Source organism: Arachis ipaensis, chromosome B4, assembly GCF_059453495.1.
Source record: "Arachis ipaensis isolate K30076 ecotype BB chromosome B4, ASM5945349v1, whole genome shotgun sequence".
Classification (NCBI taxonomy): domain Eukaryota; kingdom Viridiplantae; phylum Streptophyta; class Magnoliopsida; order Fabales; family Fabaceae; genus Arachis; species Arachis ipaensis.
In genome coordinates this window covers 19,567,021-19,593,965 of record NC_142439.1, presented here as the reverse complement: position 1 = coordinate 19,593,965, position 26,945 = coordinate 19,567,021, and the positions used below count along the sequence as shown (strand labels likewise).

The 26,945-nt window shown below is 43.7% G+C and overlaps 3 protein-coding genes across 3 annotated transcripts; all 3 read right to left on the bottom strand.

The window, feature by feature from the left end:
* Positions 1–8,620: 8,620 nt before the first annotated feature.
* LOC148566843 (uncharacterized) lies at positions 8,621–9,253 on the bottom strand. The gene has a single exon (XM_088484454.1). The coding sequence runs from the start codon at positions 9,251–9,253 to the stop codon at positions 8,621–8,623; it is 633 nt and encodes a 210-aa protein (XP_088340580.1).
* Positions 9,254–9,262: 9 nt separating this feature from the next.
* Positions 9,263–10,435, bottom strand: LOC107636192 (uncharacterized). The gene has a single exon (XM_016339715.1). The coding sequence runs from the start codon at positions 10,433–10,435 to the stop codon at positions 9,263–9,265; it is 1,173 nt and encodes a 390-aa protein (XP_016195201.1).
* Positions 10,436–24,483: 14,048 nt separating this feature from the next.
* On the bottom strand, positions 24,484–25,659 carry LOC107636190 (uncharacterized). The gene has a single exon (XM_016339714.1). It carries the CDS (start codon positions 25,657–25,659, stop codon positions 24,484–24,486), a length of 1,176 nt encoding a protein of 391 aa, XP_016195200.1.
* Positions 25,660–26,945: the final 1,286 nt, after the last annotated feature.

Below are 26,945 nucleotides of genomic sequence, written 5' to 3'. Positions count from 1 at the left end.
GGAGGATGGAATGTTCTTGGTGCTCCACCCTTAGTTGTCCCATGTTGGAACTTAATTCTCCTAGGGAGGTGTTGATTTGCTCCCAATAGTTTTGTGGAGGAAAATGCATCCCTTGAGGCATCTCAGGGATTTCTTGATAAGGAATTTCCTCATGTTCATGAGTGGGATCTCTTGTTTGCTCCATCCTTTTCTTAGTGATGGGCTTGTCCTCATCAATAAGGATGTCTCCCTCTATGCTAATTCCGACTGAATTACAGAGGTGACAAATGAGATGAGGGAAGGCTAACCTTGCCAAGGTAGAGGACTTGTCCGCCACCTTATAGAGTTCTTGGGATATAACCTCATGAACTTCTACTTCCTCTCCAATCATGATACTATGAATCATGATGGCCCGGTCTATAGTAGCTTCAGACCGGTTGCTAGTGGGAATAATTGAGCGTTGGATAAACTCCAACCATCCCCTAGCCACGGGCTTGAGGTCATGCCTCCTTAGTTGAACCGGCTTCCCTCTTGAATCTCTCTTCCATTGAGCGCTCTCTTCACAAATGTTTATGAGGACTTGGTCCAACCTTTGATCAAAGTTGACCCTTTTTGAGTTTGAAAGGGACCTCGGGGATCACCTTCTTCTTGGCCACAACTTCATAGAAGTGGTCTTGATGCACCCTTGAGAAGAATCTCTCCATCTCCCATGACTCGGAGGTGGAAGCTTTTGCCTTCCCTTTCCTCTTTCTAGAGATTTCTCCGGCCTTAGGTGCCATAAATGGTTATGGAAAAACAAAAAATAACGCTTTTACCACACCAAACTTAAAAGGTTTGCTCGTCCTCGAGCAAAAAAAGAAAGAAAAGAGTAGAAGAAGAAGAAAATGGAGGAGATGGAGGAGGCTTTATATAGGAGTGGAGAGGGGGTGTAGGGTTCGGCCATTATGGGTGGGTTTGGGAGGGAAAGTGGTTTGAATTTGGATGGTGGGGTAGGTGGGGTTTTATGAAGGATGGATGTGAGTGGTGAAGAGAATGGTGGGATTTGATAGGTGAGGGGTTTTTTGGGGAAGAGGTATTGAGGTGATTGGTGAATGAGTGAAGAAGAGAGAGTGGTGGGGTAGGTGGGGATCCTGTGGGGTCCACAGATCCTGAGGTGTCAAGGATAGCTCATCCCTGCACCAAGTGGCGTGCAAAACGCCCTTTCTGCCAATTCTGGCGTTAAACGCCGGGCTGCTGCCCCTTTCTGGCGTTTAACGCCAGCTCCTTGCCCATTACTGGTGTTAAACGCCAATCTGGTGCCCCTTTCTGGCGTTAAACGCCCAGAATGGTGCCATACTGGGCGTTAAACGCCCATTTGCTGCCCTTACTGGCGTTTAAACGCCAGCATGCTTTTCCTCCAGGGTGTGCTATTTTTTTCTCTGTCTTTCATTCTGTTTTTGCTTTTTCAGTGGTTTTTGTGACTTCACATGATCATCAACCTACAGAAAACATAAGATAACAATGGAAAATAAATAAATATAACATTAGGTTGCCTCCCAACAAGCGCTTCTTTAATGTCAATAGCTTGACAGTGGGCTCTCATGGAGCCTCACAGATGTTCAGAGCAATGTTGGAACCTCCCAACACCAAACTTAGAGTTTGAATGTGGGGGTTCAACACCAAACTTAGAATTTGGTTGTGGCATCCCAACACCAAACTTAGAGTTTGACTGTGGGGGCTCTGTTTGACTCTGTTTTGAGAGAAGCTTTTCATGCTTTCTCTCCATGGTTACAGAGGGATATCCTTGAGCTTTACACACAAGGGAGTTTTCATTCACTTGAATGATCAGTTCTCCTCTGTCAACATCAATCACATCCTTTGCTGTGGCTAGAAAGGGTCTGCCAAGGATGATGGATTCATCCATGCACTTCCCAGTCTCTAGGACTATGAAATCAGCAGGGATGTAGTGGTCTTCAACCTTTACCAAGACATCCTCTACAAGTCCATAAGCCTGTTTCCTTGAATTGTCCGCCATCTCTAGTGAGATTCTTGCAGCTTGTACCTCAAAGATCCCTAGCTTCTCCATTACAGAGAGAGGCATGAGGTTTACACTTGACCCTAGGTCACACAAAGCCTTCTCAAAGGTCATGGTGCCTATGGTACAAGGTATTGAGAACTTTCCAGGGTTCTGTCTCTTTTAAGGTAATCTCTGCCTAGTCAAGTCATCCAGTTCTTTGGTGAGCAAAGGGGGTTCATCTTCCCAAGTCTCATTACCAAATAACTTGTCATTCAGCTTCATGATTGCTCCAAGGTACTTAGAAACTTGCTCTTCAGTGACATCTTCATCCTCTTCAGAGGAAGAATACTCATCAGAGCTCATGAATGGCAGAAGTAAATCTATTGGAATCTCTATGGTCTCAGTGTGAGCCTCAGATTCCCATGGTTCCTCATTGGGGAACTCATTGGAGGTCAATGAACATCCATTGAGGTCTTCCTCAGTGGCGATCACTGCCTCTTCCTCCTCTCCAAATTTGGCCATGTTGATGGCTTTGCACTCTCCTTTTGGATTTTCTTCTGTATTGCTTGGAAGAGTACTAGGAGGAAGTTCAGTAATTTTCTTGCTCAGCTGACCCACTTGTGCCTCCAAGTTTCTAATGAAGGACCTTGTTTCAGTCATAAAACTTTGAGTGGTTTTGATTAGATCAGAGACCATGGTTGCTAAGTCAGAGTGGCTCTGCTTAGAGTTCTCTGTCTGCTGCTGAGAAGATGATGGAAAAGGCTTGCCATTGCTAAACCTGTTTCTTCCACCATTATTGTTATTGAAGCCTTGTTGAGGCCTCTATTGGTCCTTCCATGAGAGATTTGGATGATTTCTCCATGAAGGATTGTAGGTGTTTCCATAGGGTTCTCCCATGTAATTCACCTCTTCGATTGAAGGATTCTCAGGATCATAGGCTTCTTCTTCAGATGAAGCATCCTTAGTACTTCCTGGTGCAGCTTGCATTCCAGACAGACTTTGAGAAATCATATTGACTTGCTGAGTCAATATTTTATTCTGAGCCAGTATGGCATTCAGAGTATCATTTTCAAGAACTCCTTTCTTCTGATTTGTCCCATTATTCACAGGATTCCTTTCAGAAGTGTACATGAATTGGTTATTTGCAACCATTTTAATGAGTTCCTGAGCTTCTGCAGGCGTCTTCTTCAGATGAAGAGATCCTCCAGCAGAGCTGTCCAATGACATCTTGGACAGTTCAGACAGACCATCATAGAAGATACCTATAATGCTCCATTCAGAAAGCATGTCAGAAGGACACTTTCTGATCAATTGTTTGTATCTTTTCCAAACTTCATAGAGGGATTCACCTTCCTGCTGTTTGAAGGTTTGGACTTCCACTCTAAGCTTACTCAATTTTTGAGGTGGAAAGAACTTTGCCAAGAAGGCATTGACTAGCTTTTCCCAAGAGTTCAGGCTTTCCTTAGGTTGTGAATCCAACCATAGCATAAGTCTATAGACCTCAGGGTCAACCCCATTGGTCTTGACAGTGTCACATATTTGTAAGAATTCAGCTAAAAACTGATGAGGATCTTCCAATGGAAGTCCATGAAACTTGTAATTCTGTTGCATCAGAGAAACTAATTGAGGCTTAAGCTCAAAGTTGTTTGCTCCAATGGCAGGGATAGAGATGCTTCTCCCATAGAAGTCGGGAGTAGGTGCAGTAAAGTCACCCAGCACCTTCCTTGCATTGTTGTTGTTTTCGGCTGCCATGTCTTCTTCTAGCTTGAAGATTTCTGTTAGGTCCTCTACAGAGAGTTGTGCTTTTGCTTCTCTTATCTTTCTCTTCAAGGTCCTTTCAGGTTCAGGGTCAGCCTCAACAAGAATGCTTTTGTCTTTGCTTCTGCTCATATGAAAGAGAAGAGAACAAGAAAGTATGGAATCCTCTATGTCACAGTATAGAGATTCCTTAAGGTGTCAGAGGAAAAGAAGAATAGAAGGAGGAGGTAGAAGAAGAAGAATTTGAACTTATCAAGGGAGATAGAATTCGAATTGTTGATAATGGAGGAGTGTTAGTCCTTAAATAGAAGGATGTGAGAAGAGGGGAAAAATTTTCGAAAATAAATTAAAAAGATTTTGAAATAATTTTGAAAAATTGAAGAATGATTTTCGAAAATTAAAGTTGAAAGAAATAAAGTGATTTTTTGAAAAAGATTTTGAAATTAGAAATCAAAGAGATATGATTGAAAACTATTTTGAAAAAGATGTGATTAAGAAGATATAATTGAAAAGTTATGGTTTTAAAAAGATATGATTGAAAAATAATTTAAAAAGAATTGATTTTTAAAATTAATGACTTGGCTAACAAGAAAAGATATGATTCAAACATTAAACCTTTCTCAACAGAAAAGGCAACAAACTTGAGATGTTGAATCAAATCATTAATTGTTAGCAAGTATTTTTGAAAATGGAAAGGAATTGATTTTGAAAATGTATGATTGAAAAGATATAATTTGAAAAAGATTTGATTTTGAAAAATTATGAAAACTTGAAAAAAAAAGTGCATTAAAAACAAAATCTTCCCTCTTGTGTCATCCTGGCGTTAAACGCCCAGAATGGTATCCATTCTGGCGTTTAACGCCCAAAACTCTACCTTTTTGGGCGTTAAACGCCCAGCCAGGTACCCTGGCTGGCGTTTAAACGCCAGTTTTCCTTCCTCACTGGGCGTTTTGAACGCCCAGCTTTTTTTGTGTAATTCCTCTGCTGTATGTTCTGAATCTTCAATTCTCTGTATTATTGACTTGAAAAGACACACTAAATTTTTTTTTTATTTTTAATGAGGAGGAATAATCAAAATGCAACTAAGATCAAATAAACAATGCATGCAAGACACCAAACTTAGAAGTTTGTATATTATTGACACTAACAGATTGAGAATACATATGAGAAACAACAAAACACACAAAACAAGAGAATTTAAAGATCAGAGCAAGAAAATCATCAAGAACATCTTGAAGATCAATGAAGAACATAATGCATGTAATTTTCGAAAATAAAGGCATGCAATTGACACCAAACTTAAAATTAGACACTAGACTCAAACAAGAAACATGAAATATTTTTGGTTTTATGATTTTATAATTTTTTTTGGGCTTTTTCGAAAATTGAGTGAAAAAGAAAAATAAGGGTTCAAAATTCTTAATGAGAATTCCAGGAATCATTGCAATGCTAGTCTAAGACTCCGGTCCAGGAATTAGACATGGTTTCACAGCCACCCAGACTTCAACAAATCATCATGAAACTCTAGAATTCATTCTTAAAAACTCTGAAGAACAAATAATAATTTTTTTTTTGAATTTTTCAAAAATAAAAAGTAAAAAGCTTAAACATAAAATAAAATTACCTAATCTGAGCAACAAGATGAACCGTCAGTTGTCCAAACTCGAACAATCCCCAGCAACGGCGCCAAAAACTTGGTGGGCGAAGTTGTGATCATCAATGGCGCCATCAACATGGTACGCTCAATTGTAATCTTAACTCTTTATCACAACTCCGCACAACTAACCAGCAAGTGCACTGGGTCGTCCAAGTAATAAACCTTACGCGAGTAAGGGTCGATCCCACGGAGATTGTTGGTATGAAGCAAGCTATGGTCATCTTGTAAATCTCAGTCAAGCGAATTCAAATGGTTATGGAGGATTGATAATTAAAAGATAAATAAAACATAAAATAAAGATAGAGATACTTATGTAATTCATTGGTGAGAATTTCAGATAAGCGTATGGAGATGCTTTGTCCCTTCCGTCTCTCTGCTTTCCTACTGTCTTCATCCAATCCTTCTTACTCCTTTCCATGGCAAGCTGTATGTTGGGCATCACCGTTGTCAATGGCTACAGTCCCGTCCTCTCAGTGAAAATGTTCAACGTACTCTGTCACAGCACGGCTAATCATCTGTCGGTTCTCGATCATGTCGGAATAGAATCCAGTGATTCTTTTGCGTCTGTCACTAACGCCCCACAATCACGAGTTTGAAGCTCGTCACAGTCATTCAATCCTTGAATCCTACTCAGAATACCACAGACAAGGTTTAGACCTTTCGGATTCTCAAGAATGCCGCCATCAATTCTAGCTTATACCACGAAGATTCTGATTAAGGAATCCAAGAGATAAACACTCAATCGAAGGTAGAACGGAGGTGGTTGTCAGGCACACGTTCATAGGTGAGAATGATGATGAGTGTCACGGATCATCACATTCATCAAGTTGAGGAACAAGTGATATCTTAGAACAAGAACAAGCTGAATTGAATAGAAGAACAATAGTAATTGCATTGATACTCGAGGTACAGCAGAGCTCCACACCTTAATCTATGGTGTGTAGAAACTCCACCGTTGAAAATATATAAGTGATAATGGTGTTCATTATCAGAAACTCCACTTCGGCCCCAGAGAGGGAACCAGAAGAACCAAGACGAAAAGACAATAGCAAAAGGTCCTATTTATAGAGAACTAGTAGCTTAGGGTTTACAGAAATGAGTAAATGACGTAAATATCCACTTCTGGACCCACTTGATGTGTGCTTGGGCTGAGCATTGAAGCATTTTTGTGTAGAGACTTCTCTTGGAGTTAAACGCCAGCTTTTGTGCTAGTTTGGGCGTTTAACTCCCACTTTGGTGCCAGTTCCGGCGTTTAACGCTGGGAATTCTAATGCTGACTTTGAACGCCAGTTTGGGCCATCAAATATTGGGAAAAGTATGGACTATTATATATTTCTGGAAAGCCCCGGATGTCTACTTTCCAATGCAATTAAGAGCGTGCCAATTGGGCTTCTGTAGCTCCAGAAAATCCATTTCGAGTGCAGGGAGGTCAGAATCCAACAGCATCTGCAATCCTTTTCAGCCTCTGAATTAGATTTTTGCTCAGGTCCCTCAATTTCAGCCAAAAAATACCTGAAATCATAGAAAAACACACAAAATCATAGTAAAGTCCAGAAAAGTGAATTTTAATTAAAAACTTATAAAAATATAATAAAAACTAACTAAAACATACTAAAAACATACTAAAAATAACGCCAAAAAGCGTATAAATTATCCGCTCATCAGTGACCGGGAGGTCGCTCGGAGTTATATTTGTGAGCTGTTTTGCCTTTTGCTTTTGTGTTGGTTATCGTTTACTTTGCATTTTTTGACTTCACGACTGACGCATTTGTTTCTTTGTTGCAGTGGAGATGTCTGCTTCAGTGACAGGGCTCGAGGGTTTGGTCAAGACCTTTTTGGAGGACAGCGACGAGGAGAAGACGGATGAGAGGGTTGACGGGAAGTCGGAAGGTCCTAGTGAGGAGAAGAAGAAAGATTTGGTTGTGCCCTCTCCCAAAGACGCTGCAATGTCCGAAAAGAATTCGGCCGGGGTGCAGGCTTCTCCTATTCTGGAGGAGGCGGTCGGTGTCGGGCAATCGTCCTCGACCCAGCGGGAGCATGACGATTTTCAGCTTGTTCGTACTCCCAAGAGGCAGAGGGCCTCTTCCAGCCCGGAAGGGACTCTCACCGTCATGGAGAGGAACTTTGATGCCAGCGCCTTCATTGATAGTCAGCTGATTCCTGGTACAAAGGACTACTTTCTCGGTACCGAGCTCACGAGCCAAGCGAGGTGGATGTACTGCACCCTTCTTCGCGGGGCGGTGATAGCCTGGAAGGCCGAGTTCGAGTTGTCGGGCATGCAGGCATTGTGGAGGAAACTTGATACTGCTGCTAAGGCAAATAACGAGTTCAAGGTCCAGGTTGAAAAGCTTCAAGAACAACTGTCCGCGGTGGAGAAGGGGCGCAAGGATGCCGAGGAGAAGGCCGCGTCCTTTGAGGAAAAAATGAAGGTCTCCGATGCCTCCGTCACCCGTTTAACCGAGCGCGAGATGACTCTGGAGAGTCAGCTCAGCGCCGCGCAAGGTCGGGTGGTCGCTGCGGAGAAGGAGCGTGACCAGGCCGTTTCCTCGGCCAAAGCTGCCCAGGCCAAAGTTGAAGATCTCAAGAGGAAGCATAAGGCAACCAAAGAACAAGGGAAGAATGCGATCTTCATGACTGAGGAGGCTCTTAAGGCTCAGGTGAAGATTGTGGCTCCCGACTTCGATACGTCCGCGATTGGGTCTTTAAGACGATTAAGGATGGCAAGATCGTTGATCTTCCGAAGAAATGAGTTCTTGTGCCTTCTATCTGTCTGGACTTTGTGATTTTGTTGTGAACATTTGTAAAAACTTTTTATTTCTTACAGGCCGCCTAATCGGCTAGTTTTGCTGCCCTCGTCTTGCTTCGTTTATTGGCATTTTTTGCTTTTTGTTACCGTTTTTCTGGTGTGGACTTATTGCTTGTGTCTGTTTTGCCGTTTACATTGGTAACGGTTGGGACCGTCTTGGTCATATTATCATGGCCGTTATTTATGGCTATGATCCGACTAGCTCCCGGGGTGATCAGTCCCGGGTTGCCGTTGTAGAACGCGATTGTGTGGGTTACGCGTTAGGGAACAGCAGATGAAAAATTTAGACACGTAAAAATTGATCGTTAGCTAGACAAGTCCATGAACATGGTAGGCATTTACTAAAAGTAAACTACTGGAGATTAACATTTGATAAAGTAAACGTTTATCTAGCTCGCCAGGCCGCTTGGCCGATGTGCCCAAGCTACGAATAGAACCTCCTCAGGTTACCTGCATTCCATGTTCTCGGGATTTCTTTGCCGTCGAGTCTTTCGAGCTTGTAGGCGCCTTTGCCAAGAACTTCTTTGATTCTGTACGGGCCTTCCCAATTTGTTGCCAGCTTCCCTTCACCTGGTGTCAGTGGTCCTATGTCGTTGCGTCGCAAGATGAGGTCATTCTCTTCAAACTCCCTTCTGAGCACTTTGGCGTTGTAGCGCAGCGCCATTCTCTGTTTTAGTGCTGCTTCTGACAAGTGAGCCATTTTCCTAGCCTCGTCCACTAGGTCCTTCTCGACTGCTTCTTCCACACCTTTCAGAAGTAACCGTGGGCTTGGCTCGCCGATCTCTACTGGTATCATCGCATCGACCCCGTATGTCAGGCGGAAGGGAGTTTCGCCTGTGGAGCTTTTCTCGATTGTGCGGTAGGACCACAGAACGGAGGCAAGTTCGTCGGCCCATGCCCCCTTTTTGCTATCTAGCCATTTCTTGAGTCCTAGTAAGATGATTTTGTTTGCGGACTCTACCTGCCCATTCATCTGGGAGTGCTCTATCGAGGAGAACTTCTGCTTCACGCCCAGGCCGGTGAGGAATTCTGTGAAATTCTTGTCAGTGAACTGCATCTCATTGTCTCAGATAACGACTTCCGGGATGCCGAACCGTGTTATCACCTGCCTCCACATGAACTTTCTATAGTTGGCTGACGATATGCTGGCCAGTGGTTCGGCCTCAATCCATTTTGTGTAGTAGTCAATGGCAACTATGAGGTATTTGACTTGCCCGGGGCCAACCGGGAAGGGTCCCAGTAGGTCGACCCCCCATTTTGCGAAAGGACGGGAGGCCGTCAGTAGATTCAGCTCGGAAGCTGGCGTTCTGTGGAAGTTGGCGTTCTCTTGACACTTGACACATTTTCTCACGAATTCCCTGGAGTCTTTCATCATTGATGGCCAGTAATACCCGGCTCGTATGAGCTTCCTTGCTAGGGCTTTTCCCCCGATGTGGTGGCCGCAACATCCCTCATGGACTTCTCTAAGTACGTAGTCCGTCTGATCGGGATGCAGGCACTTCAATAGGGGTTGGCTGAGTCCTTTTCTGAACAGTTGTCCTTGTATGGTCGCATATTTGGCTGCCTCCCTTCTCAATGTTTTGGCTGCTTTCTCGTCGTCTGGTAGTTTGCCATGTTCCAGGAAGTTTGTGATGGGGTCTAACCAGGAGGGGTTTAACTTTGCCAGCTGTAGGGCAACCATTGGTTCCTTTACCATGCCCTGGATGAGAGACCAGTTGTCCGCTCCCGGCTTTGTGCTCGCTAGCTTAGATAGGAGATCTGTCCATGTGTTCCTCTCCCTCGGAATGTGTTGGACCGTGATCTCCTGGAACTGCCTGGTCAATTCTCTAACTTTTTCCAAGTACTTTTGCAGCAGCGGGTCTCTGGCTTGATAGCTTTCGTTCACTTGTGAGGTGATGACCTGTGAGTCGCTGCACACTTCCAGCCTTGTTGCCCCGACTTCCCGGGCTAGGATTAGTCCACCCAAGAGGGCTTCGTATTCCGCTTGGTTGTTCGATACGGGGAATTCGAACTTGGTTGATTGCTCGTATATGACCCCAGCTGGGCTCTCTAGGATGACCCCGGCACCTCCGGACGTTTGGTTGGAGGCCCCGTCTACATGGAGCCTCCACCGTATGCCCGTTTCCTCGGGAGGATCACCCGTTACCTCTAATAGGAAGTCTGCCATCGCCTGTGCCTTGATTGCATGTCGGGGCTCGTATTGCAAGTCATATTGGGAGAGCTCGATGGCCCAAGTCATCATCCTGCCTGCCAAATCGGGCTTTGGAGTACTTGGTGACTCGCTTGGTCCATTCTCACGACAACACGGTGGTCCTGGAAGTACTGCCTCAGCCTTCGGGAGGAGGTTAGTAGTGCCAGTGCCAGTTTCTCCAGTTTGCTATACCTCAGCTCTGCTCCTTGTAGCGCCCTGCTTACAAAGTAGATTGGTTGCTGGGCCTTCCCTTCTTCTCGTACCAGCACTGCTGCAAGCGCCTCCTCCGTTACGGCTAGGTAGAGGTAGAGTGGTTCTCCGTCCTTAGGTTTCCCGAGCACCAGAGGTGTTGCTAGGATTTCCTTGAAGTGGTTGAACGCTTCCTCGCATGCAGGAGTCCATTCAAATGCTATCCCCTTTTTCATAAGATTGAAGAAGGGCAAGGCTTTTGCTGCCGATGCGCCGAGGAAATGGGATAACGCAGTCAACCTTCCTGCCAATCGCTGAACGTCTTTGATACAACCCGGGCTCTTGATCTGGAGAATCGATTGGCATTTCTCAGGGTTAGCTTCTACCCCTCTTTGGGTTATCATGAACCCTAGGAACTTCCCGGCCTCCATGGCAAAAGCGCACTTGAGTGGGTTGAGCCTTATGCCGTGTTGTCGAAGGGACGCGAACACGCCCCCCAGGTCGCTTAGGAGATCGTCGGGTCGTGTGGTTTTCGCGAGGATGTCGTCCACGTAGACTTCCACTGTCTTGCCTATGAGTTGGCTGAATATTTTGTTCATCAGCCTCTGGTACGTGGCACCTGCGTTTTTCAAGCCAAATGGCATTACCTTGTAGCAATAAATCCCTCATGGATTTATGAATGCCGTTTTATCCTCGTCAGGCCGGTGCATCAGTATCTGATTGTACCCAGAGTAAGCGTCCATGAAGCTCAGATACCGGTACCCTGCCGCCTGGTGCACGAATAATGAATCACACTTTTCACACTCGTACCACTAACCAGCAAGTGCACTGGGTCGTCCAAGTAATACCTTACGTGAGTAAGGGTCGAATCCCACAGAGATTGTTGGTTTGAAGCAAGCTATGGTTATCTTGCAATTCTTAGTCAGGAAGTCAGTTATATTTATCAGTTGAGTTGCGAATAAACAAGAGAGCATGGATTAAAGGTTACTTGTTATGCAGTAATGGATAATATGCTGGAGTTTTGGAGATGCTTTGTCTTCAGAATCTCTGCTTTCCTCTGTCCTCTGATTCATGCACGCACGTCCTCCTATGGCAAGCTGTGTGTAGGTGGATCACCGTTGTCAATGGCTACCATCCATCCTTCCAGTGAAAAGGGTCCAGGTGCGCTGTCACCGAACGGCTAATCATCTGCAGGTTCTCAGTCGTACCGGAATAAGATTTACTATCCTTTTGCATCTGTCACTACGCCCAGCACTCGCGAGTTTGAAGTTCGTCACAGCCATCCAATCCCAGAATCCTACTCAGAATACCACAGACAAGGTTTAGACTTTCCGGATTCTCATGAATGCCGCCATCAATCTAGCTTATACCACGGAGATTCTGATTAGAGAATCTAAGAGATATTCATTCAATCTGATGTAGAACGGAAGTGATTGTCAGACACACGTTCATGGATTGAGGAAGGTGATGAGTGTCACTGATCATCACCTTCTCCATAGTTAGGCGCGAATGGATATCTTAGATAGGAACACGCATGTTTGAATGGAAAACAGAAATACTTGCATTAATTCATCGAGACAAAGCAGAGCTCCTCACCCCCAACAATGGAGTTTAGAGACTCATGCCGTCAAAAGGTATAAAGTTCAGATCTAAAATGTCATGAGATACAAAATAAATCTCTAAAAGTTGTTTAAATACTAAACTGGTAACCTAGGTTTACAGAAAATGAGTAGACTATGACAGATAGTGCAGAAATCCACTTTTGGGGCCCACTTGCTGTGTGCTGGGGCTGAGACTAAAGCTTCTCACGTGCCTGGGCTGTTTTGGGCGTTCAACGCCAGGTTGTAACCTGTTTCTGGCGTTGAACTCCACTATGTAACTTGTTTCTGGCGCTGGACGCCAGACAGCAACATGAAACTGGCGTTGAACGCCAGTTTACGTCATCTATCCTTGAGCAAAGTATGGACTATTATATATTGCTGGAAAGCCCTGGATGTCTACTTTCCAACGCAATTGGAAGCGCGCCATTTAAACTCCAGTAGCTCCAGAAATTTCATTTTGAGTGCAGAGAGGTCAGAATCCAACAGCATCAGCAGTCCTTTTTCAGCCTGAATCAGATTTTTGCTCAGCTCCCTCAATTTTAGCTAGAAAATACCTGAAATTACAGAAAAATACACAAACTCATAGTAAAGTCCAGAAATATAAATTTTGCCTAGAAACTAATGAGAATAAACTAAAAACTAACTAAAATATACTAAAATCTATATGAAATTAACCCCAAAAAGCATATAAAATATCTGCTCATCACAACACCAAACTTGAACTGTTGCTTGTCCTCAAGCAACTAGACAAATAAAATAGAAGACTAATAAGTCAAGAAGCAATAATATCTCAGAGTTGTTGAGTGAAGCTCAGATTCTAATTAGATGAGCGGGACTAGTAGCTTTTTGCTTCCGAACAGTTTTGGCATCTCACTTTATCCATTGAAGCTCAGAGTGATTGGCATCTATAGGAACTTAGAATTCAGATAGTGTTATTGATTCTCCTATTTCAGTATGATGATTCTTGAACACAACTACTTTATGAGTCTTGGCCGTGGCCCTAAGCACTTTGTTTTCCAGTATTACCACCGGATACATAAATGCCACAGACACATAATTGGGTGAACCCTTTTAGATTGTGACTCAGCTTTGCTAAAGTCCCCAATTAGAGGTGTCCAGGGTTCTTAAGCACACTCTTCTTTTTGCTTTGGACCTTGACTTTAACTACTCAGTCTCAAGTTTTCACTTGACACCTTCACGCCACAAGCACATGGCTAGGGACAGCCTGGTTTAGCCGCTTAGGCCAGGATTTTATCCCTTAGGCCCTCCTATCCACTGATGCTCAAAGCCTTGGGATCCTTTTTATTTACCCTTGCCTTTTGGTTTTAAGAGCTTTTGGCTTTTTCTGCTTGCTTTTCTTTTTCTTTCTATCTATTTTTTTTATTTTTTTTCTGCAAGCTTTGTTCTTTGCTGCGTTTTCTTGCTTCAAGAATCATTTTTATGATTTTTTAGATTATCAATAACATGTCTCATGTTCATCACTCTTTCAAGAGCCAACATATTTAACAGTCTTAAACAACAAATTCAAAAGATATATGCACTGTTCAAGCATTCATTCAGAAGACAGAAAGCATTGCCACCACATGTTACTAATTAGAATTTTTCTTATTAAAACTCGAATTTTATTGCCTCTTATTCAAAAGATCTGCTATTTTATTCATGTTTGCTGATGATGAGAAAAATAGACTATAACTTAATTGGAGATAAAATCAAAATAGACACTAATTACTACTATATGACTCCTAAGGTAAACTCCTATAACGACAACTATCACAGAGTTAAAGCAGAAATTGGAATTTAACAACCTTTGTTCTGGAAGTGGATGTTCCTCAGATCTGTGGGGTGCTTGGTCCTTCAAGAGATAACTTCTGGCGCTTTAATTCCCTCAAGTCACGCCCTTGCTCTTCCTGTTCTTTAATCAAATAGCAAAGAATTTGACTTTGTTCCTTCTGTTCCTTTTTTATTTGTTCCATAGCTTCTTGCATCTTGGTAACTGATGTTTCAAGATACTCCCAATATTCAGATTAAGGGATTTCTGGGAGAAATTCCTGTGTTTTCTTCTTGATGGGGTCATCCTGTGCTTGTTATTTTTCTGTTGATGCTTTGGTGATTGGTTTCTCAATTGAGATATACTCAGTTATTTCCATCCTTACTCCAGCGTCCTTGCAGAGTAGAGAAATCAAGCTTGGGTAAGCCAACCTGGCCTCTTTAGAATTTTTGTTAGCAATTTTGTAGAATTCAGTTGAAATCAGTTGATGAACTTCCACTTCTTTTCCCATCATGATGCAATGGATCATCACTGCTCTTTTAACAGTGACTTCAGAACGGTTGCTAGTGGGCAGCAGAGAATGCCCAATGAAGTCCAGCCAGCCTCTGGCCACTGGTTTGAGATATTCTCTTTTGAGTTGATTAGGAACACCCTTCGTGCTGGTGGTCCACCTGGCTCCAGGGATGCATATGTCCTCTAGAATCTTATCCAGGCTCTTGTTTGTTCTCATCATTCTCCTATTGAAGGAGTCTGGATCATCTTTCAGCTGAGGTAGCTTTAAGATTTCTCTGATCTTGTCAGGGTGGGTATGAATAATCTTTCCTCTGACCATGGTTCGATAGTCATAGATATCAGATCCAGATAGTCTTTGCCTGTCTGTATGCCACATATTAGTGTAGAACTCCTGGACCATATTCCTTCCCACTTTCGTTTCAGGATTGGCTAGGATCTCCCAGTTCCTGATTCGGATTTGCTCCTGGATCTCCGGATATTCGTCTTCTTTCAGATCGAATCTAACTTCCAGGATCACTGATCTTAGACCCATTATTTTATAATAATGGTCTGAATGTTCTTTAGATAAGAACTTCTCTTGATTCCAAAGTAGTTTTGGAACGCTCTCTTTCTTGCCTCTTGAAGTGGGTTGTTTTCCCTTAGGAGCCATGCTCTTAGTGATCACGGATAAACACACCAAACTTAGAGGTTTGCTTGTCCTCAAGCAAAGGAAAAGAAAGGAGAGGGATAGAAGGAGAGCTAGGTGCAATTGTTGATGGAAGGGGAGGGAGGCCGAACCCATATTTAAAGGGAGGGGGGTGGGTTCGAAAATTTAGATAAGATATGATAAAAAAGATTGATTTGGAAAAGATAAGATAGAAGATATGATAAGAGAGGATATAGTTTAAAATTGAAAAGATATGAAAGATTTTTGAAAAAGATAAATCTAATTTTTGAAAAAGATAATGTGAAGATTTGAAAAAGATATTAGTTGAGAGGATTTTAGAGTAAAAAGATAGATTTGTTTTGAAAATTTGAAAAAGAGTTGAATTGGATTGAAAAAGAGGGTTGGTGCTTATGGATTAAGATATATTTGATATTTTTAAGGTAGGGTTTTTAGAAATTAGGGATTTTAGAAATCAGGGTTCTTAACATGTTTATGCAACAAATCATGAATTAAAGCATGAAAATTAAGATTAGAATGAAAAAATATAAAGAAAAATGAATTTACCTCCTCCCCACCATCCTGGCGTTTGAACGCCCAAACGGTGCATGTTTTGGGCGTTCAGCGCCCAAATGCTGCCTCTCCTGGGCGTTCAACGCCCAGCTGCTGCTTCTTTCTGGCGTTGAACGCCAGGAATTCCTTTGTTACTGGGCATTTTTCTGAACGCCCAGAATGCTGTAAATCTGGCGTTAAACGCCCAGAAAGAGCTTCTTTCTGGCGTTTAACGCCCAGATGACTATCCTCACTGGCGTTCAACGCCCAGTGGATGCTTCTGTTGGGCGTTGAACGCCCAAAACAGACTTTTACTGGCGTTTTTTTGCCAGTGAGCTCTTTTTCTCTGTTTTGTGTGCAGAATCCTTCTGTAGCCCTGTGAACTTATACAATTGACTCTTTACCTTAGGATCAGTGAACTTTATATAAACAAACAAATAAAAATAAAAATAGGGCAAAATGCTTAGAGGATTGATGCCCCATGGATGGGTTGCCTCCCAGCAAGCACTTCTTTATTGTCTTTAGCTGGACTTTGCTGAGCTTTTAGTCTAACTTCAGCCTTGAGCACTCTTGCTCAACATTGCCTTCAAGATAGTGCTTGATTCTCTGTCCATTGACAATGAACTTTTTATCAGAATCAATATCTTGAAGCTCCACATAACCATATGGTGATACACTTGTAATCACATATGGTCCCCTCCACCGGGACTTCAGTTTCCCGGGGAATAGCCTGAGCCTAGAGTTGAACAACAGAACCTTTTGTCCTGGTTCAAAGGTTCTAGATGACAGCTTTCTGTCATGCCACTTTTTTTATTTTTCTTTATAAAGCTTGGCATTTTCGAAAGCAGTGAATCTGAATTCCTCTAGCTCATTTAGCTGGAGCAATCTTTTTTCTCCAGCTAATTTGGCATCAAAGTTCAGGAATCTGGTTGCCCAGTAGGCTTTATGTTCCAGTTCCACGGGCAGGTGACATGCCTTACCATAGACCAGTTGGTATGGAGAGGTCCCTATAGGAGTCTTGAATGCTGTTCTGTATGCCCACAGAGCATCATCTAAGCTTCTTGCCCAATCCTTTCTACGGGTATTTACAGTCCGTTCTAGGATTCTTTTTAGCTCTCTGTTAGAGACTTTAGCTTGTCCATTAGTCTGTGGATGATATGGAGTCGCCACCTTGTGGCGAATCCCATACCGGACCATGGCAGAGTAAAGCTGTTTGTTGCAGAAGTGAGTGCCCCATCACTGATTAGTACTCTAGGGACCCCAAACCTGCTGAAGATATATTTCTAGAGGAACTTCAGCACTGTTTTAGTATCATTGGTGGGTGTGGCAATGGCCTCAACTCATTTTGATACATAGTCAACTGCCACCAGAATATAAGTGTTTGAGAATGATGGTGGGAAAGGTCCCATGAAGTCAATTCCCCATACGTCAAACAACTCAATCTCCAAGATTCCTTGTTGAGGCATGGCGTAACCATGAGGCAGATTACCAGCTCTTTGGCAACTGTCACAGTTATGTACAAACTCTCGGGAATTTTTATAGAGTGTGGGCCAATAGAAGCCACATTGGAGGACCTTGGTGGCTGTTCGCTCACCTCCGAAATGGCCTCCATATTGAGATCCATGGCAATGCCATAGGATCCTCTGTGCTTCTTCTCTAGGGACACACCTACAGATTATTCCGTCTGCACATCTCTTAAAGAGATAGGGTTCATCCCACAAGTAGTACTTTGCATCAGTGATTAATTTTTTCTTTTGTTGCCTGTTGTACTCTTTGGGTATGAACCTTGTAGCTTTATAGTTTGCAATATCGGCAAACCATGGTGTTTCCTGAATGGCAAATAAATGCTCATCCGGAAAAGTCTCAGAGATCTCAAGAGAGGGGAGGGACATCCCTTCTACTGGCTCTATCCGGGACAGATGATCAGCCACTTGGATCTCTGTCCATTTTCTGTCTCTTATTTCTATATCAAACTCTTGCAGAAGCAACACCCATCTGATGAGCCTGGGTTTTGAATCCTGCTTTGCGAGTAGATATTTAAGAGCAGCATGGTCAGTATACACAATCACTATTGATCCTACTAAGTATGATCTGAACTTGTCAATGGCATAAACCACTGCAAGTAATTCTTTTTCTGTGGTTGTGTAATTTTTCTGGGCATCATTTAAAATGCGACTAGCATAATAAATGACGTGCAGAAGCTTGTTATGCCTCTGTCCCAATACTGCACCAATGGCATGATCACTGGCATCACACATTAGCTCAAATGGTAATTTCCAGTCTGGTACGAAAATAACTGGTGTTGTGACCAACTTAGCTTTCAGTGTTTCAAACGCCTGCAGACACTCTGTGTCAAACACAAATGGCGTGTCAGCAGCTAGCAGATTACTCAGAGGTTTTGCGATTTTTGAAAAATCCTTTATAAACCTCCTATAGAATCCTGCATGCCCCAAAAAGCTTCTGATTGCCTTAACATTGGCAGGTGGTGGTAATTTTTCAATTACCTCTATTTTTGCTTGATCCACCTCTATTCCCTTGTTTGAGATTTTATGCCCAAGGACAATCCCTTCAGTCACCATGAAGTGACATTTTTCCCAGTTTAAAACTAGGTTGGTCTCTTGGCATCTCTTCAGAACAAGTTTCAGGTGATCAAGACAGGAGCTGAATGAGTCTCCATATACTGAGAAGTCATCCATGAAGACTTCCAGAAAATTTTCCACCATATCAGAGAAAATAGAAAGCATGCATCTCTGGAAGGTTGCAGGCGCATTACACAGCCCAAATGGCATCCTTCTATAAGCAAACACTCCAGATGGATATGTGAATGCTGTTTTCTCTTGATCCTGGAGATCTACTGCAATCTGGTTATAGCCTGAGTAGCCATCTAGAAAGCAGTAATAATCATGACATGCCAGTCTTTCTAGCATCTGGTCTATGAATGGTAAAGGAAAATGATCCTTTCTGGTGGCTGTATTGAGCCTTCTGTAGTCAATACACATGCGCCACCCTGTAACTGTTCTTGTAGGAACCAGTTCATTTTTTTCATTATGAATCACTGTCATGCCTCCCTTTTTTGGGACGACTTAGACAGGGCTCACCCAGGGGCTATCAGAAATAGGATAAATAATCCCAGCCTCTAGTAATTTGGTGACCTCTTTCTGCACCACTTCCTTCATGGCTGGATTTAGCCGCCTCTGTGGTTGAACCACTGGTTTAGCATTATCCTCCAATAAGATTTTGTGCATGCATCTAGCTGGGCTTATGCCCTTAAGGTCACCTATGGACCACCCAAGAGCTGTCTTGTGTGTCCTTAGCACTTGAATAAGTGCTTCCTCTTCCTGTGGATTTAAAGCAGAGCTTATGATCACTGGAAAAGTGTCACCTTCTCCCAGAAATACATATTTCAGGGATGGTGATAATGGTTTGAGCTCGGGTTTAGAAGGTTTTTTCTCTTCCAGAGGAAATTTCAGAGGTTCTTTAATCTCCTCTGAATCCTCCAAATCAGGTTGAACATCTTTAAAGATGTCCTCCAACTCTGATTCGAGACTCTCAGCCATGTTGATCTCTTCTACCAAAGAGTCAATAAGATCAACTTTCATGCAGTCTTTTGATGTGTCTGGATGCTGCATGGCTTTGACAGCATTCAACTTAAACTCATCATCATTGACTCTCAGGGTTATTTCCCCTTGTTGGACATCAATGAGGGTTCGTCCAGTTGCTAGGAAGGGTCTTCCTAGAATGAGAGTAGCACTCTTGTGCTCCTCCATTTCCAGCACTATAAAGTCAGTGGGAAAGGCGAATGGCCCAACTCTGACAATCATGTCTTCAATCACGCCTGATGGGTATTTAATGGAGCCATCAGCAAGTTGGAGACATATCCGGGTTGGTTTAACTTCTTCAGTTAAACCAAGCTTTCTAACAGTGGATGCAGGTATTAGGTTGATGCTTGCCCCAAGATCGCACAAAGTTGTCTTGGTGCAGTTACCTTCTAATATGCATGGTATCAGAAAACTCCGAGGGTCTTTAAGCTTTTCAGGAAAGCTTTTTAGAATGACTGCACTGCATTCTTCAGTGAGAAGAACTCTTTCTGTTTCTCTCCAATCCTTTTTATGACTCAAGATCTCTTTCATGAACTTGGCATAAGAAGGTATTTGCTCAAGTGCCTCTGCAAATGGAATCTTTATTTCAAGAGTCCTGAGATAATCTGCAAAGCGAGCAAATTGCTTATCCTGTTCCTCTTTCCGGAGTTTTTGAAGATAAGGTATCTTGGCTTTATATTGCTCAACCTTAGTTGCTGTAGGTTTATTGCCTACAGAAGTGGCTGAAGAAGCCTTTTTAGAGGGGTTGTCATCAGCACTTGTGTGTGTCTGATCCCTTACTGGCAATTGAGTGCCAGAGTTAGAAGCTGGAGTGATGTGAGACGCCAACTCCTTGTCTGTTCCTGGCGTCTGAACGCCAGAACTGTGCCCATTTTGGGCGTTTAGCACCAGATCTTGCCCATTTTGGGCGTTCAACGCCAGATCCTTGCTTGTTTCTAGCGTTGAACGCCAGTCTTTGCTTGTTACTGGCGTTGAACGCCAGTCTTGGGCATGGTCTGGGCGTTCAGCGCCAGCCTTCCACCAGATTGCTGGCGTTTTAATGCCAGAATTACTTTTTCCTGGGCTCTTACTGTCCTCAGGTGAATTTTGGGTGGTTTGCTCATTCCTTGGCTCTTTGCTGCCTTGAGGTGGGGTATTTAATGTTTTCCCACTTCTCAATTGAACTGCTTGGCATTCTTCTGTTATTTGTCTTGACAGCTGCTGCTTTGTTTGCTTCAATTGTTCTTCCATATTTATATTAGCCATCCTTGTCTCTTGTAGTTTATCCTTGAATTCGGCTAACTGCTTTGTTAGAAAGTCCAATTGCTGATTGAATTCAGCAGCTTGTTTTACAGGGCTGAGTTCTGCAGTCACTATTTTAACCTCTTCTTTCATGGAAGGGTCACTGCTTAGGTACAGATGCTGATTCCTGGCAACTGTATCAATGAGCTCTTGAGCTTCTTCAATTGTCTTTCTCATGTGGATAGATCCACCAGCTGAGTAATCCAGAGACATCTGAGCTCCTTCTGCAAGCCCATAATAGAAGATGTCTAACTGAACCCACTCTGAAAACATTTCAGAGGGACATTTTCGTAGCATCTCTCTGTATCTCTCCCAGGCATTATAAAGAGATTCATTATCTCCTTGTTTGAAGCCTTGGATGTCCAGCCTTAGCTGTGTCATCCGTTTTGGGGGAAAGTATTGATTCAGAAATTTTTCTGTCAGCTGTTTCCATGTCCTTATGCTGGCCTTAGGTTGGTTATTTAACCACCTCTTAGCTTGATCTTTTACAGCAAACGGAAATAGTAATAGTCTGTAGACATCCTGATCTATTTCCTTATCATGTACTGTGTCAGCAATTTGTAAAAATTGTGCCAGAAACTCTGTAGGTTCTTCCTGTGGAAGACCGGAATACTGGCAGCTTTGCTGCACCATGATAATGAGCTGAGGATTCAACTCAAAGCTACTGACTCCAATGGAGGGTATGTAGATACTACTCCCATATGAAGCAGTAGAGGGGTTAGCATATGACCCCAGAGTCCTCCTGGACTGTTCATTTCCACTTAGATCCATGATGGAGAAAGGGAGATGATGTCAAATAAAAAAAATTTTATTTTTATTTATTTATTTATTTATTTATTTCGAAAATAAAATAAATTAAAATAAAATAAATAAAAATGGGTGAAGATTTTCGAAAAAATGAAGAGAGAGAAAGTGGTAAGGAAGTTTTGAAAAAGATATGATTTGGAAAAGATTTTAAATTTTGAAAAAAAAATCTGAATTTTTTTTTAAAAATAATTTTCGAAAATTTGTTTTAAAATTAGAGAGAAAAGATATTTTTTTGAATTTAGTGAGGAAAGAAAAAAATAATAAAATAGCACAAGATTTAAAATTTTTAGATCTAATGCTCCTTGTTTTCGAAAATTTTGGAGGGAAAACACCAAGGAACACCAAACTTAAAATTTTAAGATCAAGACACAAGGAAAACTCAAGAACACTTTGAAGACTCACAAGAACACAAAAACATGAAGAAAGAACACCAAACTTAAAATTTTTAGAAAACCAAACTAAAATTTTCGAAAATCAAAGGGAAATCAATAAGAAAACACCAAACTTAAAGTTTGGCACAAAATTTAATAGAGAAATTATTATTTTTGAAAAAGATTTAAAAAAAAAAAAGTATACCAAACTGTCACAGACTTAGACCAACGCTCTAGCCAATTGGATAGTAAATGTAACACTTGTTTTGAAGAAGGATATTTTTAACCAAGAACAATAATAAGAGACTCTAAACCAAAAAGAAAAATTTTCCTAATCTAATAAACAAAATAAACCGTCAGTTGTTCAAACACGAACAATCCCCGGCAACGGCGCCAAAAACTTGGTGCACGAATAATGAATCACACTTTTCACACTCGTACCACTAACCAGCAAGTGCACTGGATCATCCAAGTAATACCTTACGTGAGTAAGGGTCGAATCCCACAGAGATTGTTGGTTTGAAGCAAGCTATGGTTATCTTACAATTCTTAGTCACGAAGTCAGTTATATTTATCAGTTGAGATGCGAATAAACAAGAGAGCATGGATTAAAGGTTACTTGTTATGCAGTAATGGATAATATGCTGGAGTTTTGGAGATGCTTTGTCTTCAGAATCTCTGCTTTCCTCTGTCCTCTGATTCATGCACGCACGTCCTCCTATGGCAAGCTGTGTGTAGGTGGATCACCGTTGTCAATGGCTACCATCCATCCTTCCAGTGAAAAGGGTCCAGGTGCGCTGTCACCGCACGGCTAATCATCTGCAGGTTCTCAGTCGTACCGGAATAGGATTTACTATCCTTTTGCGTCTATCACTACGCCCAGCACTCGCGAGTTTGAAGTTCGTCACAGCCATCCAATCCCAGAATCCTACTCGGAATACCATAGACAAGGTTTAGACTTTCCGGATTCTCATGAATGCCGCCATCAATCTAGCTTATACCACGGAGATTCTGATTAGAGAATCTAAGAGATATTCATTCAATCTGATGTAGAATGGAAGTGATTGTCAGACACACGTTCATGGATTGAGGAAGGTGATGAGTGTCACTGATCATTACCTTCTCCATAGTTAGGCGCGAATGGATATCTTAGATAGGAACATGCATGTTTGAATGGAAAACAGAAATACTTGCATTAATTCATCGTGACACAGCAGAGCTCCTCACCCCCAACAATGGAGTTTAGAGACTCATGCCGTCAAAAGGTACAAAGTTCAGATCTAAAATGTCATGAGATACAAAAAAAATCTCTAAAAGTTGTTTAAATACTAAACTGGTAACCTAGGTTTACAGAAAATGAGTAGACTATGACAGATAATGCAGAAATCCACTTCTGGGGACCACTTAGTTTGTGCTGGGGCTGAGACTAAAGCTTCTCACGTGCCTGGATTGTTTTGGGCATTCAACGCCAGGTTGTAACCTGTTTCTGGCGTTGAACTCCACTATGTAACTTGTTTCTGGCGCTGGACGCCAGACAGCAGCATGGAACTGGCGTTGAACACCGGTTTACGTCAACTATCCTTAAGCAAAGTATGAACTATTATATATTTCTGGAAAGCCCTGGATGTCTACTTTCAAACGCAATTGGAAGCGCGCCATTTGGACTCCTGTAGCTCCAGAAATTCCATTTTGAGTGCAGAGAGGTCAGAATCCAACAGCATCAGCAGTCCTTTTTCAGCTTGAATCAGATTTTTGCTCAACTCCCTCAATTTCAGCCAGAAAATACCTGAAATTATAGAAAAATACACAAACTCATAGTAAAGTCCAGAAATATGAATTTTGCCTAGAAACTAATGAGAATAAACTAAAAACTAACTAAAATATACTAAAATCTATATGAAATTAACCCCAAAAAGCGTATAAAATATCCGCTCATCACCGCCGCATCGACGAGTGTGTCAATGTTGGGAAGGGGATAGCAGTCCTTGGGGCACGCCTTGTTGAGGTCAGAATAGTTTACACATATTCTCCATCTTCCGTTGTGCTTTTTCACCAAAACCACATTCGATAGCCAAGTCGAGTAGTCAAGTTCTCGGATGAATCCTGCTTCGAGGAGGCTGGCCGTCTGCCTGGCCACCTCCTCTGCCCTTTCTAGCGACATCTTCCTTCTCCTTTGGGCCACTGGTTTGGCTTCTGGCCTGACGGCCAGACAGTGTGACATGAGTTGGGGATCTATCCCCGGCATGTCGGCTGGCGTCCAAGCGAACAAGTCGGCATCGGCTCTGATCATTCCCATCAAGGGTTCCTTCAATTCATGGGGGAGATTTCTGTTTATGATTGTGAATTTTTCCTCCGCGTCCCCGACCCTAAATTTTTCTAGGTCCCCTTCTGGCTCTGGCCTGGGTTTGTCGTCTATTCTGGCGTCCAGGTCGGCAAGGAACACCCCTGATGCTTCTTTGGATTTCTTCCTCAAGGAGAGGCTGGCGTGGTCGTAGGCGACTGCCGTTTCCATGTCTCCCCTTATGGATCCTACGGATCCGTCATCAGTAACAAACTTCATTACGAGCATCTTCGTACTGATCGCTGCTCCAAGGTCGTTGATGGTTTTCCTCCCCAGGATGATGTTGTAGGCTGTGGAATCCCGCAAAACTACGAAATCGGCCATTATTGTCCTTCACCTCTGTCCTTGTCCCATGGAGATCGGGAGGGAGATAATCCCATCTGGCTTGATGAAGTGGTCGCCCAACCCTACCACACCGTGCTGGTGGGTCGCTAGGTCGGCGTCACGCAATCCCAAGGCATCGAATACGTTGCGAACATGATGTTTGAGTCCGCCCCTGTATCCACGAGGATCCGTTTGACGAGACCGGTTCTGACTCTGGCCGTGATGACCATGGGGGGACTTTCCAGGGCCTCGTCGAACCATTGGTCTTCTGGCCCAAAAGAGATGGCCGGTAGCCTCTGGGAACTTCTCGCAGATGAAGAGGAGACTGCCAGGATTTTGGCGTCTTTCTTCTGTACCGACCTCGACTTCGGGGCCGTGTTCCTTGCCGTTACTACGTTCACCACCGTGAGACCGTGGTCGTCTCCTTTCGGTTCTTGGCGTCGCCTCGTCGCCCGGGACCTGTCCTCACCCTCGTGGTCGCGATTCCACCTCCTCGGCTCTCTAATGAGGTGGGAGAATTCAGCAAGCTTTCCGTCCCTGATTGCTTGCTCTAGCGCATCCTTCAGGTTGAAACAGTCTTGGGTCTTGTGCCCGTATCCCTTGTGATATTCACAATAAAGGCTCTTGTTTCCCCCCGTTCGCTCCTTCAGTGGCCGGGGTTTCGACAAGATCCCCTTTTTAGTGATTTGTTGATACACTTCCTTGATTGGTGCGGTGAGGGGAGTGTAATGGGTGAACTTCCCGACCCGAGGGAACGGCCTGGGCGCCTTACTCGGACCGCCGTCCCTGGCGTGTTCCTTCTGTACTTCTCTGTTCCCGAGGTGACGGTCATGTCTGTAGGCTGGCTGCCATTTATTGGCGGCCATGACTTGGCTCACCTCTTCGTCGTTGATGTACTCCTTGGCTACGCATTGAATCTCCTGCATGGTCCACACCGGCTTCGTGGTGAGGTGCTTTCTGAAGTCCTCGTTCAGGAGTCCGTTTGTCAGGCACAAACTTGCAACTGAATCCGTCAGTCCGTCGATTTCCAGGCACTCGTCGTTGAATCTGTCCAGGTACTTCCTGGTCGGCTCGTCAGGTCGTTGAGTCACCCCGAGCAGATTGATTGGGTGCTTCACTTTTGCAATTCTGGTTGTGAATTGGGCTAAAAAGGCGTGGCTGGTATCCGCGAAGCCGTTCACTGAGCCCTGCAGGAGGTTATTGAACCACCGTATTGCAGGTCCCGCCAAGGTTACCGAGAAAGCGCGGCACCTTACCTCGTCTCCCACTCCCTCCAGATTCATCCTTGCTTCAAAGGCCGTGAGGTGCTCCAGCGGGTCTTGCGTTTCGTCATACCTCATGTCCGTTGGCTTTGGCAAAGTATTTTGGTAGCCGGACCTCGAGTATGGAACGATGAAATGGCGTAGCTCCCATTATGACGGGCCCCCGGGTTCTCGCCGTTCTTCCTTCTTCGTCTTCTCGACGAGCGTCTTCGTGCCCACGATTCGTTGTTTGCCGCCTCTCATGTCTGGCGTATATGACGGGGTCATGGCGTCTTCTCGCGCGTTCCCTCTCCCCGGCGCTTTCGGACTCAGCCTGGGGGCTGAGCGTGCGTCTGGAGCGGCTCCTGGAGCGAGAGTGGGAGTGACTCTGTTCGGGAGTGTGTTGATCGTGCTCCCTATCTGCTAGTCGACGCTCCAAGTCTTGCATCCTGTGGCGTAGTTCTTGCATTATTCTGGCATGATTGTTGCCAGTTCCCCCGAAGGGGCGTCTCTCGTGAGATTGTGTTGCGTCCCTCGGGGGGGATCTTGGATGCTGCCAGGAATTAGTTGTGGCGACGCCCCCTCCGGGATCGGTCTCGCGGCCTATCCCACCTTGGACTAGTACGAAGTCCATGGACGGGTCCCCACAGACGGCGCCAATGTTCGGTAAGTCGGTACTGGACGGTTCGGATGAGTATCCTGGTTGGAGTTGGGGACCTCGTCTGGTCGTGGACTGCCAGTCAGGTGTAGGCGGTGTCCCGAGCACTTCGTGTAGACAAGAGGGGGGTGTCACCTGCAAGGACACTCCGACGCTCTAGTCAGTAAGTGTGCAGGCGAAAAGGGGGTAGGTTGATGTGTGACGTACCTTGGGGGAAGGATAAAACCTTCCCCTTATATGCAGTGTCAGAGGTGGGCCCTACGAGGACAGGTCCACTTCCTTCGAGGCATTCTCCACACAGCAGTAGATGAGCTGTCAGAGACGCGTGTCCAGGTCGTCTGCGAGGCCCCCTGCCCGACCGTTTGGGTCGGGTGGTGTTCGGGTCAGGCCAACCCGTAGAGGGTTTGGGCCAGGCCGTAACAGATCGTAAAACCAATATTTTCAAAATCTGTAAACTTTGATATTAAAACTAACAACTGATAGAGTCAAACGCAAGTGATAGATCAGTGACACATCATATTAAAACTAACAACAACAATGGCTCCCCCTTCAATTTTGGAGAACAGCTTTGAGGATTCTAACAGGTACACTATATACTTTTAATATTTTTTGTTCTTATAACAAGTACAAAAATAGGGCCAAACCAATGTATGTCAGAAAAACTAGTTGG

What these genes read in the sequence shown, in the direction of transcription:
- LOC148566843 (XM_088484454.1), bottom strand. Translation starts at nt 9,253, where the DNA reads ATGCAGTTCACTGACAAGAATTTCACAGAATTCCTCACCGGCCTGGGC.
- LOC107636192 (XM_016339715.1), bottom strand. Translation starts at nt 10,435, where the DNA reads ATGACTTGGGCCATCGAGCTCTCCCAATATGACTTGCAATACGAGCCC.
- LOC107636190 (XM_016339714.1), bottom strand. Translation starts at nt 25,659, where the DNA reads ATGAATCTGGAGGGAGTGGGAGACGAGGTAAGGTGCCGCGCTTTCTCG.